This window comes from Manacus candei, unplaced genomic scaffold, assembly GCF_025592945.1.
Source record: "Manacus candei isolate 608988 ecotype Guabito, Panama unplaced genomic scaffold, ASM2559294v1 h1tg000017l, whole genome shotgun sequence".
Lineage (NCBI taxonomy): Eukaryota > Metazoa > Chordata > Aves > Passeriformes > Pipridae > Manacus > Manacus candei.
In genome coordinates, this window is record NW_026138065.1 from 9,188,682 (window position 1) to 9,211,113 (window position 22,432).

General features: G+C 35.6%; 1 protein-coding gene across 2 annotated transcripts in view; it reads left to right on the plus strand.

Moving 5' to 3' along the window:
* The window catches only part of CRIM1 (cysteine rich transmembrane BMP regulator 1), a 168,505-nt gene that overhangs the window by 92,605 nt on the left and 53,468 nt on the right, over positions 1 to 22,432 (plus strand). For both annotated transcript variants that reach the window (XM_051783312.1, XM_051783313.1), the window contains exon 5: positions 12,171 to 12,292. In XM_051783312.1, the coding sequence (XP_051639272.1) occupies positions 12,171 to 12,292 (122 nt within the window). The remainder of the gene's footprint in view (positions 1 to 12,170; positions 12,293 to 22,432) is intronic.

Genomic DNA, 22,432 nt, shown 5'->3' on the forward strand with positions numbered 1-22,432 from the left:
TTCAGATTCCCTTGAAAATTTTTTTGTAAGTGTGCAAATCTCTATCAAAATCTGTTTAATTTTATGTGTGAAAAATGTACACTAACAACAGGAGCTTATTTCAGCGATTGTCACTGGCTTCTATCTTTATTGCTCACATAGTTTTGTACTTCATAGGATTTTATACAGCAAAGTAAACAGCATGATTGCACCAAATATTTTTGCATTACCTTTTTTTCTTTGTGACTGTTCTCAGAATAATTTGAAAGTTTAGTCTCACTAGTCTTTTCCAGGTCTCTGCTTCTTGCTATAGTTTTATATTCCTGCTTCTGTGCTGTTGTCTGTTACAGATTTGGTAATTTCAAGATTCATTCAGTGCTCTGTTCGAGATATTTCACACACACACATCCTTCCCCCCAACTATTCTTGGTCAGTCTTTTAATAAAACCATATGATCCAAGAAAACTCGATAGAGAATAGAAAGATGTTAGTACCATGCCAATATTAAAAAGAACAAAAGCTAAGTAATTAAGTCTGATTGTCTTGGTATCAGTTCTAAGAAAAATAGTGGGAAAACTGATAGAGGATTGAATTAAGGATTAAAGGATGTAATTATAGCTAGAAGCACCCGATGTTGCTTTGACAGAAGCAGTTTATGGAATCTCATTATTTCTTTTGAAGATACTAAGCTTGCCTTAAAAATTTGACTGTCAGAGTGCCTTCCTTTTCAATTTCGGTCTTCCATAGCCGCTAGTCCTTTTTTTTTTTTCTTGGATTCTAACTTTAAAAAGCAAAGAAACAAAAAACAACTATGACTTTTTAATTAATATTGTCTCATGATGTTTACTTTATAAAATGGAAATGTATCCCCTTCCCCAAACTACTTAACATTGAAGAACATTTCCCATGCCTCTTCTCAAAATTTGGAAGTGAATCAGTCTCAATGAATCAGTGTCATTCTCCTTTACCTCCTGAGATGAACTCTTGCAGCATGCTCATGATGGCTTCAATATCTTGCTGATAATATAGGATATAGTAATATCCTTCTGAGGGGACAGATACATCCAGGAGTATGTTCAATAAATTCCAATAATAAGTTTGCTTTAGATACTTTTTTAGAAAGCTCACACCATAAGCCTGAATATGTTATAGATTAGAAAAAGTTCAGAAATTGAATTGATATATGTTTATCTATCAAAAATTCCAGTAGTTTATTTTCTACCTGAGTCTTAGCTTTAAAAAAAAAAAAAAAAAAAAAAGCAGTTTCAAGAATGATGTGGTGGAATGAGGAGGAGAAAAAGCAATTGTAAATGAAGCATAACTGAAGCAGATAACAAGTTACAGAGAGACAGAAACTTAAAGAGCAGTGAACTGCTTAATAAATCGAAAGCAAAAAGCAATACAGGTCATGATGACTGTTTCATTTGTCAGAAAAGTGATTAAGAGCACATCTTGCAAGACTGCAGCCCAAAAGGCTTGCGCTTGATGGATGAACGGATGAAGACTTTGAATTGGGCCATTTCACTATCACTTAGTTACAGATAGCTGGATATCATTACAAATGCAAGCCTCTCAATTGGCTCAAGTAGCATGAAGGAGTAGGATTATAGTTGTATGGTTTAGAAGAAAACCTCTGAAAAAAATTTCTTAAAAGAATTAGTCATAGAACTTTTTTTCCTTGTTTGAATAGTCTTTTCCCTGTTGTTTTTCCCTTGTACATGGCGAAATGTCTCAATATGGGGCTGCTGTGAATGGCAGTGCCACAATTTGGTCTGCAGTATGGTGAAGTGAAACATACTTGACCAGCAAGTCCAAGTGTTAGTTCTCTGGATGATATAATAAAATACTATTTAACATTGTAATCACCTACTCAGTCCCACTGGGGGGTCCAAGAGGCAATTTATATGTGCATTTTGTTTTTTCCCCGAACATTAAAGCTTTATTAGAAAACAGCCCACTTCTTCCCTCTGCCCCACCCCCAATTCTTAAATACTTGCATTTTTATACAGCTCATGAAAAAGATTTGATTTAGTTGAAAGGTTTAATTTAAACTTTATTTGGACAGAAGTTGAATATAAGTTAGAACAGTAAAAAGATAGATTTTATTATCATATTTAATTACCTTTCAACATATGAAATAGTACGAAAAAGAATAAATCTACAAAGTCATGCTCCACTTTGAGAATCTTCTATTAAGAAAACACTCTTTTTCATCTGTCCTGTGTTAAAATATTTGTAGCATGAGTGTGCTTTATTTAGCAGTTCTGAAAGACATTTAAGGGTTAGTAGGGGTTGCAAAAACCACACCTCTTTTAGAGGTCACTGAAATTTGTTTATGATTAGTGTAGTGAGAGGTCGAGGGATAATGGCTTTAAACTGAAAGAGGGTGTATTTAGATTAGATGTTAGGAAGAAATTTTTCACCATGAGGGTGGTGAGACACTGGAACAAGTTTCCCAGGGAAGGTGTGGATGCCCATCCCTGGAAGTGTTCAAGGCCAGGTTGGGTGGGGCTTTGGGCAACCTGTTCTAGTGGAAGGTGTCCCTACCCATAGCAGAGGGGTTAGAATTGGATGATCTTTCAGGTCCCTTCCAACCCAAGCCATTCTATAATTTTGTTATCCCTCTAGATTACTTTTTCCAGTAAGCAATTGCTTTTAATGTACTTTATCCCCTTTTATGACACTTGGACCTGTTATCGTTGTTTCATATATTGTGTCCACAACCTATCACAGCGTTAGACCTAGCAGCCAATGTTCTGTATTTCATGTTGCAGCAGTGTCTAGAGAATCTAGTAGCAGCTACATGTAAACTGGCACAGTTCCTTTCTTCTCATTTTATGACAGCAAGTCTGTAGTTGTAAGTTAGTAAGCTATTACCAACCATATTTGCATTATATTTGACAGCACTCATACACAGCTAGTTGGATAATGTTTTTCTTTTGACAGCATCTGTAGAGGTGGCCTCTGAATCCCTGATTAACTTTACATCTATACTGTTTAGTAGGAAGGGTTGTGTACACCCTTTCTGTTCACTCTTCTTAGCTGTTTGACTGTTCCATATCTTTTCTACATCATTCCTTGTGATTCTTGCATTTTTGTCTGTATTGTTTTCTTAGGTCTTTCTGTCTTAATTTTATGATAAATTGTTTACATGTTCCGTACAGAATTCACCACTTTGATTTCCCCAACCTTCTTTAGAGGGCAGTCATGATTTTCCAGGAGGTGTAAATTTTTCCTCATTTTCCGCTGTACCAATCACCTCTCTTAAGCAACTTTCTCTGATACAGAGGTCTCCCTTGTATTTGTTCTAGAATTTTAGATCCTTCTCCTCCACCCATCTCATCTTCAAGAATTGGTATCCCAGAGAAAGTGGTTGTGGATCCCAGTTTTTGTTAAAGGAAGGTTCAGCTGGAACTGGTAAGACCAAGTAAGAATCCAAACACCTGTATCTTCCTGAAATTTCTATTCAGGGATTGACTTCCGAGTAACTTGGGCAGCTGTACAAAAGGTCTAACAAAAGTATGTTGAGGGTTCTGCAGAAGCTTTGCTATGCTTCTTAGAAACTCTGGTGTCTAGCCATTGTGGCTGATTTTGCTCAAGTTGTTCATCCTGTACTTTAACTCTAGCAGATCACTGCCATCTCAAGTATGTCTGACCATCGGGGTGTTACACTTTGTGTTGAATTGGAGGCTGTTCCTTAGTGAAGAGATAGGTTTATGTTGAAGGAAAGCTCTACATTGATGCCAACCAAACCCATCCCATGTCAAGTTCAGGCTTGCAGTAGGCTTTTGCTTGTTTTGACAGTTGAATAGAGCACTGCAATTTTGTGAAGTTTCATATTATCTGGAAATAGGTGTTTAGACATTTTTATTTTAATCTTTAAAATCCTCAAAAGTTGGGAAATGGCAAATATTTTTCTCAGGAAAATAATTTTGCTCCATTCAGGTCTGCTGAGAAAGTGATATTCAGTCCTGTTTACAGACTACACTGTACTGAATATTGACAAAGAGCAAGGATAAGAGGGCATGATTGTAACCTTTAAAGGGGAACCCATGTCTCATGTCTGTCTTCTACATGGTGTCTTCCAAGAGAGGTAATGAATCCCAGAATTCAGAGTTCAGGCATTCCCTTTCTTCTTTATTGTGACTGCCTCAGGAATTCCTAGATGTTCTCAGTGTGATGGTTATTGCTGCCTTGGCATTGAGCCTCACAATGTGGGTTGTTTTGGCTAGCAACCATATTTTTCTGAAGTCCACAAATGAGGAAAAGATGATAAGTTGGTTGGTTGGTTGGTTGTTTTTTTAAAGCCATCTCAATAAAACTTGAACAGAAGCTCTTGAAACATATGACATTTCTGGAGCCTGATGACTGATTTCTGAGTATCAGAGACCTCAGACAAGGAGAGGAAAACATGAGAACGTTTGCAGAAGAAATAACATGTAAATCTTTTGCAAAAGAAGTTGAAAGACATTGCAAGTACAGAGGTCCCTGCTTGCATCTTTTATAAGATCAGCTTTTTGTGCCTGTATGATCTGTTGAAAATACACATCCATGGTCTTACGGCAACTCCTAGGAAGTACTGAATTGGACAACCTTAAAAACAATACTACCTAAAGGAAGAAGCACGTTTCCCAAGAGCAAAACAAACCAAAAGTATTTCTGCAGGGGGAGGAAGTATTGATGATAGCTATGCAAATAATTTTTTTTATGTATGAGGTTTTTATGGAAAATTATATGTAGTTCTTCAATATAACCCTGTGCTGCGTAAATGGTATATTTTACTCCTCCACTGTGAAACTTCTAAAAAGAAATTTTAAGCCAGATGAATTAAAGTGACTCTTAATTGTTTCTACTTGTAGGCGGCATTTTATGCTTGGAATTAGAATGAGATTATAGTGTCTATAGAATTTGATTTTGTTTCCATTCTTCATAAGCAAGCTAGTGTTTGAACTCTCTCAGTTTATAATAAGCTGGTAGATGTATATCTTTCTGTTACAATTTTTGTTTTCACTTGTCAGTCTAATAATTAATGTATACTTTGATCACACTGAGTATTGTTTTTCCTTTTTCCCCTGAAACTTCCCACTGTATTTTGTTTCATTTCTTCTACTTACTTAGCTAACAACTTGTTTGGAAATTGAATAGGTGATTTAGTTGAGAATAATTTCTGACTAGAATAGGCAAATTTCTGTTTGTATCACAGAGGTCAATAAGGTCTTTGACTGTTGTCTTCAGACTGACAAGTGCACAGACGCCTAGGGAAACCCATATGCATAAAAAAAGCAGTAGAATTATAATTTGGATGTTTGCATTTTAGAAGGGAAGTAGGTGTGAGAATTTCAAAGCAGTTTCCAGTGGTACTCAGAGCAGATGATAATCTCAGCATAATTGAGGTTATAACAAAAGAGTTTGAAGTTGTATTTCCTCTGGAAAATATCAGTAAACATCATGTCAGAACTCAGAAGCCACAAGTTGCTTTTTCTTTTTTCCTTTTCAAATTCTTGAATAAGTAAAAAAGTGGAACTGAAAGTTGTGGACCGTTTTAAAATAAAAACTAGTTTCTCACTACTTCTTTGAAATGTCGTTGGTGAATTTCAGTCTTGTTTCTACAAAAACATTACAGTTCTTGCGTGCATGGTTCCCACTACATGGAAAAGTCTCATTAATTGAATGGAGCTGTTAGGTCTCAAAAACACTTCGATTTTGGAGCAAAATTCTGGCTTCATTTTTACTCAAGATCAGGTTGAATGGGACTCTGAGAAACCTGACCTAGTTGAAGATGTCCGTGCTCATTGCCAGAGGTGGGGTTCAACTAGATGACCTTTAAGTTTCCTTTCCAAACCAAACTATTCTATGATTATCTTCCCTAACCTAATACAGAATTGCCTTCAGGGATACAAGGGAAGTGTTTAATAGCATGAATGGCATGGAAAAACAAAACATGAAGTAATTATTAGGGTTGGGGTTTTTTTCTTTCGAAGAGGAGAGAGTGGACATGAAATTAAACAGCAAATAAATTAAATAATAATGTGTTTGGGGGAGTTGGTGGGATTTTTTTTGTTGTTTTTCAGGGGTTTTTTGTTTGCTTATGGCAAAGCTATCCCTGATGACTTTGTTTCAGGGAGATATTCCAATATTCCAAAATTCATTTTGGAATTACAGAAAAATTGAAGTTAATGAATTACTTATAAAACTATTATCTGTAAGTGATATTTGACCTGATGTCCTTAGGAAATGTGTTTTATTTGTAAGAGGATCAGATATTTATAATTCCTTATTAAAAATTATTGAAATAAGAAAAGAAGTAGCTTTTCATGGTATCAGAAAACAGACATTTGTGTAACAATTAATACCTTATTTTTAGTTTTGAAATGTTTTTTATATTATGAAAGGTAAGACTGATAAACCAAAGAAAAGAGTAACTGAGGTACATAGTGGTAAAAACCACAGGGATCTTCAACAGAGGGAAACACCAGCTGATATGGGAAAACATGAGAAAAATGCAGGTTGGACTGGTTTATATTTTACTTTATTTCCTATGCTGGTGAATTCAAAAGGGTCTCTATATATATCAGTGTGCTTGAAAAAAATCACTGCACCTGAAAAGTCAGTGCAATTGGCGGCTGTATGCCTACAGGTTCCATAGCATGATTCCTTTGTAGCTATCCCCTTTTGCTATCTCATCCCTCAGGGAAACAGATGAGTTGATTTAATATTAGTCAAATGATGAAATCAAGTCATTTAGTCAAATAACTCTTTAGATTCTGATAAACCTTGGAACAACAGTAATTTACTCAACCTAAGTGCTGATTTTTTCAACATCTTACTTCACTTGATATCTGTTTGCTATTTCCTAATATCCAGAATTTTAGAAAAAAATTCCTACTTGGGAGCACACTAGCTTTGATTGCTCAATAAGTAAATCCCTTGGAGAATTAAAATAGGGAGAACTTCCATATGAGTTGTTCTGTGTAGCAGTGGGAACAACTTTTGAGCATTTTGAAATGATCTGATAATAAGTGTTACATGCAACTTTCAGTTTTTCTGCCGTCTCTTTCTACGTGTTTATTATTGATCTGAAAGATTTCCGTGAAAGATGAATATTTTCATTATTGACGTGCTCAATCATATTTTTATCATGCAAATGCATGAAATAGTGATCCTGAACTTGTGAGTAAAACCTCTCCAGTCTGTATGCTTGAGATTTAGGAAAATTCTAGAGTTTGTTTTCCAAGGCTAGTGTTCATTTGATTCCTTAAGTTGTAGCTTGACCAGCTGTATGTAAAGTTCATCATCTAGTTTACTTAACTTCCATTGTGCCTTCAGGTGTGAGCAACTTGGAAATAAGCCTTCAATGATTTCACGAGACTGCTGTGTTAGTATTTCATTTTACTGTATCATCATCACTTATACCCTGTGCTTGATGATAGGGAGGGTCTTGTAGTTAACCTCTTTTCTTTGCCACTACTGAGCTTGGATAATGCTGGCAGTTCTCTTCTGAAAGTTCCTTATTTCACAGTATCCTAAAGTGCTTATATTAACAGATCTGTGTGAGTTTACTACATTTCAGTAACATAAGTGCTAATAACGTTAATATAAATTATATTAGATTGCTGCAAAGGGGGGAAAAAAAGGACTGATAAAATCTCCACATGAATGTGATATATGTTTCAGGAATGCTTTTCTCTAGTCTCAGTGCTTTAGACTTTAATTTTGTTTTGATCCTCAAAATAAATACCTCTCTTGTCAATACACCCCTACCCCAACCTTCCCATTCACTGGTACTAAATCTTTTTTTCCAGGGTGTCTGTTCTTATTTTCATAGTCATTATGCCCTGTGCCTGGAGAACTCTTTTGATCCTACCATCAAAACAGCTTTTCTGAGACTAACCAAGCCCTTCTCTCTTTAAATCTGTTTAATAACAGAAGTAAATGAACCAAGATAATTGGATTTGAAGTAAAAGTTGTCATTTACAAGTATTCAATTTGATTTTTTTTCCATCTTCTTCCTTTTCCTTTTTGCACTTTGGGACTATAAAAAAAAATAAATCAATGTGATTATACTAAAAAAGAAAAAAAAAAAAAACAAAGAAAACTAAACCAAAACAACTCCACCACCGACACCCCTCAAACATATATTAAACAAGTAACGAAATTATTTATCTTCTGAAAAACATAAAAACAATTTAAAAGTCAGACCATTTATATTACTGAAGGAGTCACCTTCCTCAATCTGTAAAGCATTCATTAATGAACACAGTCTCATTTCTGGCTCTTTGTATGTTGAAATTTGCCTTGCTCAGTTATTGAAATTTCTAGGATTATTGTTGTTGGGTGGGTTTTTGGTTTTGTGGGTTTTTTGTTTTGGTTTTGTTTGTTTGTTTGACCTGAAGAACTAGAGACAATTCCTTTTACCAGTCAGGTTGTTTGTGTATTTTAAAAATTTCAGTGCGATGAACTCCTTTTTTGGGATTCTCAGTTCCTTCCAGACCATGTCACCACCTTTTCAGGCTGCAATCCATGAAGTCTCTTGCATAATTGTTTGATTATTCTGTTTTTAGTTTCTGGGCACTCTTATTGGTAACATTGTACTCTCGTACAGGACTAGTCTTCCTTGTTAAAAGAACATGTTCTTCTTGGCTTGAGTCCTGTTACAGTAATAACATCCCAAGAGGCACACTTCCTTAGAGCCTTTGTTAATAAGGTGCGTGACGGGCAGACATTAAGTGCCAACTTCTCAGTACCTCAAGTACTGCCCTCCCTTTTATCTTGGAACTTTTAGATGGCACCATGCCATTTGATGTTGCAGTGGTGTCACTGCAAGCTGCGTAAAGGGAGAAGTTTGACATACGAAGCAATCTTCTCTCTGGGAAGGTTTCCTTGTAGCAACTTCTGTGTCTGTTTTCCTTAGGCAAGTTGCAGTTACAGAGGGAACAGCTTAGAAGCAACATTGCGCCTTACTGAACAGCTATTTGAACAGCTAAATTTTATAGAAATTAATCTGAGATTGACCATGGCCACTGTCAACAAGCTTAACTCAAACTGACCTGCTAAACTTCTTCAAACCTAACGTTTCATTACCAAGGGTAAGATACAGATGGATAGCTGTCTGTGACAGAGCACAGAGCTGGACTGCAACTTATCTTCCATCTGTCTCTCTGTCCCCAAAATCACTTCAGAAAAATCTAGTTCTATAAAACCCATCTTGCTCTCTTACTGAAAATGGGATCACGTATTCCAAATTTCCAGACATTGTTTTGGCAGTGTGACAGCCATTCTCAGCTACCAGAATTCCTTGGGTTTCTTTCTGATGGACTTCTGTCTCCAAAACAATGTTTTCCATGCTAATAGCTTGGACAATGGTCAAAGGTTTTCCTAGCAGAGCTGGCTGAAAAGAATGCAGACTATTTAAAAGTCCATCTGAGATTATATGCTACTTTGACGTTCTCTTATGCATGGATTATTTTTTAACCAAATGGGAAGTCACTATATAAAATTTTGGATCAAGAGGTTGTGTTTGCTTATGCTGAGTATGTGAAAATTTCATTCCTCTGAAGAGGAGGGAGTCTTTGCTGCAGAAGGGAACACTGGCTCCCACCAGTCCTCTAAATATGTCTTTCAGCCCTTTTTTTATGGAAGATTGTCCTATCTTTATTTAACATGGTGATTCATATTTTCTTGTTGTTCAGTTGTGTGTCTTGGGGTTATGTTTTTTTTTTAAAACCATTGTCTGGGAAAAAAATGAGAGGGGAAAGGTACAAGTTATTAATCTAGCCATGTAATGTTATCTTGGAACTCTTATCAGTGAACAATGAATATGAGACAAAGAATAAGGAAGATACAGACATGTCTGAGAAAGCCTATTTTGAAGGCAATAGAACTAAGAGTTCTTCAGCTCATAAGACTTGGAAAATCAACGTCCACAACTATATTTTCATCACATGTGCCATTTTCTATGTGAATTTTCAGGAAATTTGATCTACCTATTTTCCCAGAGGTTATCTGGTTGTTGAAAATAGGGTGATTGAAGTGAAACTTAGTATTTTTATTTAGGCTTTTAATACTGCTTTCAGATTGTGTCTGTACTTTTTTTTGATGTTATATATGTTTTGAAAAATTATTTTTTTTCTTTCTTCATTACTAATGTGTAGGCACTTATTTCTGTACCTCATTCTTCTCTGAAGGGAAAACCATCTTTCGAATCAGTGTCTAGATGGGTTAAGGTACAAATTCCATGAACCTGACAGTAATAATTGTTCTTTTTTGTTGATTAATAGAGGTCATCTTTTTCCTTCCGCTCCCCCACTTCCCCACCCCCCAAATTCCTGCACTATTGGAACAGCAAAGGTGAGAGATAGTAGTCATCTTAAAGGGAAGCTGCTGTCAGAAATCCTTTGGATTTTTTGATCACATGTAGTAGAAGCCATAATGCCTTTTTTTCCTTCTACATCTCTGAAGACAAACGGCATACAGCAAAGAAAATAATTAGATTTCCTCTTTCTTTGTATTTACAGAAAAGTTGAGAGGAAAATGTCAAAAGCAGAGATACGATAATTAAAACTTTGGTTTCTGTTACTGTACTGTAGTATGTATGTGCACATAGAATTAAATTGCTTCACTTTATCTTGACATATTTAGCATTATTTGTGAAATGTGATACAATTAAGACTGTTTTTTTCAAGGACTTATTTATGTCTTTATAGTAACATGCTTCTGTAATACAATAATTTAGAATTCAGTTCCAAACAGTTTAAGAAAAGTTCTGTGAGATTCCTTGATTTTACTTGTATTTCTTGCAAACTTCCTTCTGAGTAATACCTTACAGTGGAGAATATAACAATTTTGTCTAACACAGATGAAGTTAAAGGGAGATACATTAAAATCCTGTCTGTTGAGAGGTGGCTTTTCCTCATTCATTGAATGCTGATCTGAGATGAAGTAGCTGCTGGGCAATTAAGGAAACATGCATGGCAGAGGAGACCCAAGCTTCTTGGTTTTTGAGCATAAAGAATAAGCAAATGCATTAAAGGCTGATAATGCTTCTTACTGAGAAGTGGTTTAATGGGGGATACTTAAAATATTTGAAATAGTTATTAGCAAATAGAGTTCTTATTTCTTTAACTCATAATTACAGGATCTTCTGTTGAGTTCTTTGTTTCCATTTGACATATATGTGTATTTGTAATAGGCTAAATCAATCGGGGGGGGGGGTTACAAAAAAAATTGATTTGCAATTGAAAAATTTAAGTGCTATTCCATGAAGTTTCTCAGCTATGATATTTGCATATCTCTTTTTGTTCATTTTGTCTTGCACAACATTATAGAATCATTGCTACTTTCCCTATAGTGTGCCCATTGTTCAGGGCAAGAACTCTGTTAAATGTAAACATATCAAAAGTCTTAAGCGTCTGACTTTGAAATGGTTATGTTAATCGTAAAGCAAAGAATCTGGAAACAAATGTGACTACTGTTTATCTACATTTTATATCTTCCAGTTCTTTAGGCTGTTTTCTTAAATAAGCAAATAAATACTACTTACATGGAGAAAATACTCTTTTTAGAATGGTTCAAAACTAACCACAGTATGCAATATACCTAGCCTCCTACATTATTTGGCATCATTTGTAATTGGTTGCCCCTTCCACAAACTGCAGCACCATCAACCCCAAAAGAGAGCTTGCAGTTATTTTTATTTGGCTTAGATTTAATGGCTCTGGATTTCTTTTAATTTTTTTCCAACATAACACTGGATATAATATAGTTTCCTAATGAGAGCACACTATTCTGATGAATAGATGCAATTACTGCTGTTAGTGTTTCACCAATTTTGATTTTTCAGATAGAATTGGATGAGAAGCCTAATTTTGCAACTCTGGAGAACACAGTTATTTTCAAGTAATCTGAACTACAATTTTCTACATTTTTACATATAGCTCTAGAACAGCATTGGTATTGCACAGTACCATCTTCTTGTTTCCTTGACCAGCAAACAGAGTTTGGATGGTTACAAAAAAATCTTTCGGGTTCATAAGCTGTCTTGGTTGTTGAGTTAATAAAACGCGATTCTAAGACATGAATACACCAAAGCTGGAACTTGTGCTCTAACTTCCCGTTTTTCTCTTGCTTTTTCTTTCATCCTGTATGTGGCTTCATTTATTTATGGGGTTTTCCTTGCTGTTCTTTGGTTTCAGATGCGAGTGTCTCACTGGTTTATGTGGTTTCCCCATGTGTGAGGCAGGCTCCGTTCCCCAGATAGTCTCACGTGGAGATGGAACACCTGGCAAGTGCTGTGATGTCTTTGAATGTGTCAATGGTACGTGAAACCTTCTCTTGCACCTGGAGAGGAGGGTTTTATCTATCTCTGGAAAATGCTGGGCATTTGGTTAATTTTATGTTGTCAGGATCTAAGAGAAATAATTTTCTTGAGGTTCATTCAGTAAGAAGGAGCTGGAAGTTTAGGTGAAGTGGGAAACTGTCATTTGTAAGTTGTCATGCTTCTTCAATTTCTAAAAGACTTTTCCCTATGATTCAGGGAATTATAATTTTAGCAAGACTTCCTAAATATATGTTTTTCATGTAGTCTTTTGCCAGTAGCAAACACTAGAGTCCTTCTAGAAGTGAAAGTCTTGTTAACCATAGCAACTGCTTGTTGCAGCACTGTAAGTGAAAGCAAGCTGTTTAGATTATGAGGTTCACTTTCAGAATCAATTGCAGATTAATTTTTAACACAAGTGTACAACCTTTAGAAATTTTAAGTCAGTGTAGGAATATATTTATTCTCATTCTTTGCTTCCCAATCTAAATGTTTAGAAAACGTTTAAAAAACTTCAATTTGTTATGCAAGTGACTATATTTCAGGACTGCTCTATTTTATATATAGCATATATATAGTATATATGCTATATAGGGTGAGTTGTGAAGAAACTTGATATTTGACAATGGTAAGGGGAAAAGTACTCTTTAAGCATTACATGCTCAGATAATTTCTGAGCATAAAAAATTACAAGTTGGTGCAATTTTATTAATTAATATTTATTCAGCAATATTTGATCTTGTTTAGTGGTGCATGTATCATATGTTTGAAACAGCCATTATTTTACAATGGTCATTGGATATGCATATAAACATGCAGAGAGAGAGAGAGAGAGAGAGAGAGAGAGAGAGAGACAGAGATTTCCCCAGGAGAATGTTTGTGATATTTACACATAGCAATATTTTAAATACTGAAATGCTGAATCAAAAATACTAGTACATATAATGGGATATTGTATATAAAAATTAAGTTCTTTCATGTGAATAAAAGAATTTGTATCAGGAAGACTCACAGATTCTTTAGCTTTCAGACTAATACTTCCACTATTTGGGACAAAATTGTATAAATGTAACTTACCTTATTTTTGTTTATATACTACCTATTATACTAAAGTAATACTCATCTTCCTTTGTTTCATATTTGTTTCATTCTGTTAAAATATTGTTTCTGAATCTGGTTTAACTGTGTGACACACCTCAGTGCAATGTTTGATTTAGGATTTGCTTTAGTAGTTTGAGCAAGAAATGGAAAACCAGTTTCTGATATGATGTCTTTGCTGTTGTGAAACAGTCTCAAAGGTATAAAGCACCTTGCCAATTGTTTCTCTTCAGTCTGCATATTATTTGTGGGTTCTGCTAACAAAATTTTTGCAGTATACATTATAGCAGGTGTGAGATGGAGCTGTTTAAATTGCCCACTTTTTTTTGTCCTTAGTCATCTTCATATTCTATTTCCAATGAGTTATATTCATTTTTCCTTGGTAACAGTTTGGACTGTCTTAGCACTGTTGCCCTGTGCGTCACTGCCTTATTGCTCACTGTAACTCACTCCAGAGATTCAAGCTGCTTTTGGGTCAGGATTCCTTTTTGCCTCTTTCACATTCCTAATCTTCACCTTAGTAGCCTATGAATACAGAATAAATTGGAAGAAAAAAAACCAGCTTTTGAAAGGAAGTTGATGCCACAGGGGAAAGTAGAGAGACCAGGTTGAAGAAAAATGAAGATTTGTAGATTTGTCTTGTATATATCATTAAAAATCAGTATTAATATATTACAGACCAGTATCAAAATTATCTTTAAAGAAGTTCCTCTTAAAAAAAAAATAATTCTGAGAAACCTGGCCAGAAAAGTTAAATACTTTTTTTTAGAGAAGGGCATTTGTCATTATGCAACTTCATGCTACAATCAGATTTTTAAAAAATAATGCTGTATGATGTAACTTTAAATTGCTTCAAGCAAACTTCCAGGTGCAGTTATTAATGATGCTTCACTTTGGAAAGAGGAAATAGTTACAAGCCTGAAGATGATAAATATTTTAAATAACAATCTGTGAACAACTGTGAAACTACTAATGAGTGTGTGACATTTGGATTGTGTGACAAATCATTGGTAAAGAGGACAAATGATCTGCATTGCTTTATAATTTGCGGGTTTTTTAGGGTGTTTAGGTGGTTCTTATTTCAGGGAGACAAACTAGTCCTAGAAAACTAATTCTGACAAGAACTTATAGATAAATGTCTAAGACAATGACAAACTGATAAATATGTGTGTGTGTAATAAATCCCTATCATTACTCTGGTCAGTTTACGATGAAGACAAGGCGGGGAATGTTGTTTGTGAAACTGATAGCTGAATGTAATATACAGTTCTGTTTTTAAAAGTATCTTGAAATACTAACAAGTGCAGAAGAGATACAGTCAATATCGGTAACAGATGGAGAAAATATCTTACAGTGATAGACTTAAATCAATTTCTTCACTTCATTAAAAAAAATTTCCATCAAAGGAAAAAGAGTTGAATCTGTAAGATCTAGGACATGCTGTTCTCAGCAATGGGGGATGGCTGTTGGCACAAACTGCCACAAAGATACTGAATTCCTTATCTTCATCCTTTCCATTTAGGATTAGATGCCTTTTAAAGAATGTGTTTTAATCAGATGCAAGTTAATGGGCTTATAGATGGTAAGTGGGGAAGTTGTGTAATCAGCATTCCCAGCAAGTTCAAATAGTTACTTCTGTGTTTGAAAACCTCGTGAAAAAGGCAAGAGGATGGAATAAAAAGGACATGTCCACACTCACATTAGTATAGTTTTCCTGCAATTATATCACCTATTGGATGTTAGAATTAAGTGATTCTTTTGGTGCTGGAGGGAGCAGTCAGGAAGGTTAGTAATCATCTTTACCTTAAAATAAAGGCATCCATTACAAATAAGTGTATGTAGACTGAAAAAACTCCAGTTTGTATATTTAGGTAACCCTAATAATGAATGTTAAAGCAGACCAGACTTCTGCAGTATTTATTGCAAGGACGTGCTAATGTGATAGATGCAGAGCTGCATATTCAGACTATGGGGAGGCTGGCTTTGCTGCATAGGAAGAGCTCTCCTCTTGTAGAACAGCAGTGGCCAGTGTTGAGAGGACAGTTAATGGCAGCAAACTATGTGTCATGTAGAGACTCTGCAGTATGTTCTCTTTATTGTTTGTCAACAATTTTGGGACAGATCAGTTATTATTTCATGAATGTTTTTCCTGGATTTAATATAAAACTGATATAGAAGCTCCACGATACATCTGTAGTTTTTCTGTGATTATCTTTGTTACTGATATACACTGTCTCAAACTAGCATTTGGTTAGTCTGTCTTAGAAATGCATATTAATCTGTAGTGAGAGAAACTTCTGCAGTAATTACTCTTTTTGTAGATTGTGGAGTTATTGTTCCTGTTTGATTATAAATAACAACAGTAAGTCAATACATTAATCATTATTTTTCTGCTTCAGATTTATGTTATGTGTCCTTATGCTTCTCATCATGTGCAATCTGCTGTTTCTCGTGGTTTATTCTATAATTATATAGACATAATTAACCACCAAAATATTTTGATTTAGTTGGGGATCGTTGTTAAGACCTGCTGTCTGTGGCTGTTCAATCTTTGCATGGGTTGACCTTCTTTTTGGATTTTTTTAATCCAAAAAATTATTTAGAAAGTGCTAAGAACAAGTTTCTTATTGGTTACAGGAAAAAACTACGCTACAGAAGTCTGATGCTCCTAATAGTTCTGTGTGACATTTTAATCATCATGAGTGTATGCAGATATCAGAATATTTTACATAAAACTGTTATACTAACTAACATAAATTTATGCTTTTAAAAGCACTGCTGCATTTAAAAGATTTCATTATTACAATTAATGCACAGGTCTTACTGTCATTAGAATGTGGTTCTTGTCCCAAAGGTCAGTCAATTTTAAAGCCAATTTTAAGGCATACATTGATTCCTTCATTTTGAAGGGAAACATTTTTGTAAATAAAATCATTCTATGTTGTTAAATGTTAATAGGAATCAAACCAAAGTTTCCTTTCAACACAGTAAAGTTCCTTGTCATGATTTATCTAGGATGAGTGTTTGAGCCATCCCAGAGTATACCCTGCCTGGTCTTTGGATGTCAAAATGATAGCTCAGACAACAATGATGCCTACAGCATTATTGTTTGGTTTTGCTTCTTTTTCCTTGTCTGAAGAAACATGTTTACTCTTTAATTTGTAAATTAAACCTTACAACTCTCTGGAATTGTTAGCAAACACTGGTTTAAAATGCAATAGTGATATGATTTTGTCATTCATCTGTGCTTAGAAGATAGCTGGCTGGCTGTGTTTCTCCTAATCTTACATTCTTGATGACCCTCAGAGCAAGCCACAGTTTGTGCGTGCAACAGAATTTTAGCCTGAAGGAGACAGAAGCATGAATTGCTAAATTTAAATCTCTGGCTACCATAAAATAGTGTAACTAGAGGTATAGCTAACTATATACATCACTTCTTGTTGCATATGGGAATCAGAGGTCAGCATAGTGGTGTTCAGCAGTGAAGTTTTAGGGAAGAGCTACACACATAGTCAAATGTGCTCATTTTTGAGAAGTGTGAAGTAGATATAGAGGAAATAAAGCAACATGGGAAATTTATAGCAAATAATTTCATCTTAATATATGAAACTGAAAAATGAGAGTTTGCCTGCTCTGTGGTTCTAGGGCCTTGTAGCAGAGCACACGTTTGGGGGAAAGTGAGAGTGAATATTGCTTTGTTTAAAGGCAGGTTATTCCAATTGCCATGAAGTTTCCCCACTTGCATTTGCCTGAAAACTACTTTCCATTTAAAGAATACTAGATAGTATATAATATGTATTTGGGGAAAATTGAATGAGAGATTCCCAAGATGCAGTCTTACACAAAATCCTTCATTTTACAGAAGCTAATTCAAGGATTCTTCTGATCCACCCGAAATATATTGCTCACCAGGACTTTTATCTTCTAATCCTGGTATGCTGCTTTTCCTTGGGGGGCAGCTTGTAAAGAAAAAAAATGATTCAGCACTAAATTATGAGCATCAGCAAGTGAATCTAAAGAGATTGAAAGTTGCAAGTGCAGTAGAGTACAACTGTTTGGAAACAAGAGAGTATCCAAACTTGCCTGTTCTCTAATTAGGTATTGATGCCTGAGTCTCTTCAATGTAAGTTGCAGTAAAGCACATGCTGACTGTGAGCTCTGCCTTAGAAATGTGAGAGAGCAATTACCAAGCGTCCTGGAGCTGCTGCCTTCTGTCAGTCAGGCCTTTCACTTCTTAATAAGTTTCCTTAAAAACAACTGCTACTTTAAAAGGATTGTTGAATGCTTTGTGAAATATGTGTGTGCGAGTAGTCCTCATCAATGTGTCCACATGGTTCAAGGCCAAGGGGACCAGTCTGCTTTCTGCCATAGCCATTTGTGAACTGTGATTTTAGAGTCCAGCTGTGCTAAGAATGGCTGTGGAGCCCCCCTTCAAATCCCTTTTCCCTAGAGGGTAAGATGTGGACTTTTGTTGCCCTATCCACTGAAAATGAAGACTATCTGATGCATGCATGAAAATACCTGGCATTGATCCTGGGAAGAATGGATCACACCTTTCCCCAGGACTTAAGACTTTGACCCTTTCTATACTGCTGTTTCAGGCTGCACTGATGATGACATGGTAGTACAGAAGTGATCTCCTATGTCAGTAAGATCATTCACTTGACATAACACATAATACGCATTTTATAACTTGTGATACTTTTTTTCCCTCATGTGAGAAGATAAACTGACACTGACATAAAGGAGACATTTCTCTGTGCCCTGTGGCTTTTTTCACACTCGCATCTCTATACAGAGTATTGCACTGGAGAAGAGATTAAAAACCCTCTTTAATCACGCTTTTTGTCACCTGTTGGTGCACTTACTCCTCACAACAGTTGCAGATCCATTATTAATCTAAAAGGAAATTCCTAAAAGAAAATAAGAATGACCTGTTTCTAAAGGGAGCATCAAAGAATACTGAAGGGATTTGATGGGAAATATAGAGTCAGCAAGGAATTCACTGAAGAAGGAAGAATGGAGTCCAAATGAATCACCTCACAGACACCATCCAATTACCACAGAGTTCCCGTTGTTTACTGCATTAATTCTGACAGTCTTTATATTGCACTTTCATTAAACTTAAAATTTTATGTGTGCTCTTAAGAAAAAAGGATTTGACCATGATTAAGAGAGTCTGACTGAGAGCAGAGAGCTGAACATAGTCCTAATACTGATTAAACAGTACTGCATATTTCTCTTTGGCTATCCAAACCCACAGATTTTTGTGGTAGACTTTAAATAGACAACTGCTTAAAAAGTAAGATGCAAAATGCAGCTTGTGAGGAACAAAAGATTACAAATTGTTTTGTACATAATAAAAGGCAGATTAATATTAAAGGAAGATAATCTGATACCAAAGAGGTAGAGGGATTTACCTCTACATGGGCTGAGATTTTGGTTTTGGGGTTTATTGTTTTTAATTCAGTCAGAAAATTTGAAAGGTATTTGAAAATTATGGCTAAACACCAGACACAGTAGTATGAGAATTTGGTCTAGTATAGTGAAAAGGCAGGTCAGTCTGCCAGACCAAGTCAAATGTTACAGATCCTCTGAATCTGTATTATACTCGCTGTAGTCAAATTGGGAACAGTATGTGAAACAGTGCAAATCGTTACCAGTTACTTTTAAAACAGGAGGCAAAAGGAAAATGTTGAAAACTGAAAAGCAGTCAATCCAAACCTCCTGATAAAAATTATTCAATCTGTAGATGCATATAAATAAATACAATGTAAATAAATATATCACGAGGGGTAGCAATTGTCAGGACCACAGCTGGATGTGAAACCAAACTCAAAGCTCCACAGGGGTTCACTATGAGTGGGAGGGTTGCTCAGTGGGAAGTAGAGACTGAGTTTTAAATAACAAAGTTATTTTTTTAAATAAAAAAGGACAAAATCTAACTCCTTTTGTTCATACCGAATAATGAAAACCAAGATGCTAAATAGATTTTGTGAACTGATGATATGTCATATACAAAGAATATTAGATGTCAAATGATACAGTTCTGTTTGGTTGTAAAAGTTATAAAGAAAAAAATAAAGTAAAAACTTCTAGTATTTACTTTGATGAAGTAGTAATGTTTTTTGCCAAAGTGAATTGTCTTGGTAAGCTAATATCTTCAGTAATGTTCTGGCTCAGATATTTCTAGGTACTTAAACTTGGGCAAAGTTGCCAACACTTTGGCGACAAGGTTAGAATTCAGTATTTTTCTCAGAGCATGGGAGAAATGGTTAGACCTGTTATAACACCAAACCACAGCCTTGTGTTACAACTTTGGAGATTTTTTTTCCCCTACAATTTTTAACTTTTCTCATGCACTAGAGGCCGATCACAGATATACTGACAATGAATGATGGGCTATGCCAGTACCTTACAGTGGTACTGAGTCTGTTTCAGATGCCTGTGCCCTGTTCATGTGCCTAGGGCTAAACTGATTGCAACATTTATTTTCTCTTGTGATGGACTGACAGAGACCACTGGGATTTAAAGACATTCCTCTGTTATGAAGAATATGCCTTGCTTCCAAGAATTGTTTGGCAATTTCATCAAGAAAATCTGTCACTGTTTGGGGGTTTTGGAGCACAGCCACCACCCTTTGTGGCCCCAGCTCCTCCTTTGGCTGTGGTGGTGTTTTCCTGTGGTAGGACTGTAACCTACTGAAGGATGTTAAAAAGTAGCAATGCTTAGTTTCCAGAAGGAGTAGAGACAAAAGGGGGATAGTGCCACAGGATAGCCTTGAGGAAAGCCACAGAAACTCAAAAGCATGACCTGATGAAGAAAAGTTAAATTGCATGCATTTTATGTGTAAGAGAGGATGAAGGCAGGGACACCCTGAGGTGTCTTAAGGATGAGTCCTCTTAGCAAGAAATTTGTACATTGGAGGACAGAAAAAAACAGAAAAAAACATGAGACCTTGAAGATGGGAAATGTAATGAAACTTGGGAAACTTCCTTTCTGTTTGTTTGCTGTTTCTGTCTAACCTGAATTACCCCTTCTGTGATTTTTGCATAGTTACAGTAGTTAAAACTGTGGAATTGTTTAATAGGTAGACTGCAGTTTCTCCATTACTGGTGATCTTAAAGAAAATGGGATATATCAGGTAGAGCTGAATCTGGGTTTCCTCAGCATCCCAAGTATCTTTTAACAGCTTTTACGGACTGCGAGTGCCACAAAATAGTAATTCATTCCTTTAAACTGTGTAAGTATGTATAAATGTATGCATAAATAATTGCATTGATTTACAAATAATAGTTATGGGTTTGTTTGTTTCTGGTTTCTCTGTTTCTGGACGATCTTTTTAGAAGATGCAGGACCAAAGGACTTTCAGAACGGTCCTGTAATCTTGTTAATAGGGCAGTAGCCAGTTCAACCTGAAGAGTAAGAACCCAAATAGTTCTTTTCTATCTAGCTTGTTTTTATATGCTTGCAAGAAAGCAACAGCATACAGTGTGGGGTCCTATAACATTGTTATGGGCCAATTCCAGTGAAACATATCCTTCCCTTTTTTAAACTATCAACGCAGCTTTTTTAAAAATGGAAAGCTTCTCTGTGTTTTGTTTATATGGACACAGGATTCAAGTTTATCAGTTTCCTCCCCTTTCATTTAATAGAAAGTTCACAGCACTTGCCCTAGTTCCTTCCAAGACTCTGATACAAATACTTGTCTTTGCTAAAGAAACATCTGAAGAGCTAGAATCATGAACCTTTTAATTGTTTAAACAACAGAAAATTGTTTTGAATCTTGCTGCTGCTTCAGGAGAGCTGGAATTTCTGATATTACAAAAGAAAATGCGCATACTTGCCTACAGGCTGATGCCTGAAGCATCTTATGTGTAACCACATGCAAATTGTTGCCTTGCAAAGAGTGGCTTCCCAAACTTGAATGTATTTCTAAGCTATTCCATGGCTCTAATCAAAGAAAATCGTAAGTATTAGAAAACTAAAAAACTCAATAACAGAAGTTTTTTGCTTTGGACTAGTTTAGCCAATAGAACTGTATTTCATTAGATTTAAATGTAGAAGTTATAATACCTTAGAAAACTAATTTGATAAAACAGATTGTGTCCATTTGCCATTCACATTGGTGATAGAGGTCTTGAGAAGTAATCACAGTTTGTGTAGTGTGAGACTGTGGGGTTTACTGCAACCCTTACATTTAGGGCTCTCAGTCCCAATAAAAAAAGGCTGGATCAATCTTGTATTACTGGCTTATCTGAGAGCTAGCAGACACTGAATTTATGTTCACGAATCCATAGTCTGTGTCTCATGCTCACTGCTTTGTTGTAGTAGTCTGAATCAGAAACAGGATTTGGAGTCTCAGATATGTTTAAGTGTTTTGTGCTATGAAGTTTGGTCAATTTGAATTACTTTGTGATGCAGTGAAGCTTGAAGAATCCTACATGTAGTTTTCTCCTTATTAGCAAAACAATGCATTCATGGTTACTGGCCTCTAGGAAAAGATGCATTTATTTAATGTTAGCTTTATGTTCTTTCATTCCTTTGTGACTGTCATACACAGATCAATAAGGCATTAAAATTGGCACTTTATAAAAAAAAGCAGGGTACTGAGAGAATCTTTAAGCATATTGTGGTGGAAGAAATGCATCATTATAATTTCATTGTGTGCTGCTCACTCTTTCATTAGGCTTCCACTTGGAGTATCTAAAGCTAGAGATTTTTGTTTAGTGCTTGTTCTGGCTTGATTCAGTTTCAAGACTGGCATCTCGAATATACTTACATATTACTTTAGTTCTAACCAAAGAAATCCTTGTCTCATAGCTGGACATATCAGCTTAGGTTTATAGTTCAGTATAAATGTATAAGCTACCATAAACCTGGACGGTAAAAATAGTGAAATTCTATGGTGGTTTTCATTGTAGGACTAAAACATACTGTTTCTGTTCAGGATTTGCAGTTACTTGCTTAGTTGTGTTTGGATATTTAAAAATGAATGATAATTCATTGAAGATGATGTTTCTACTTCTAACAAGGCATGAA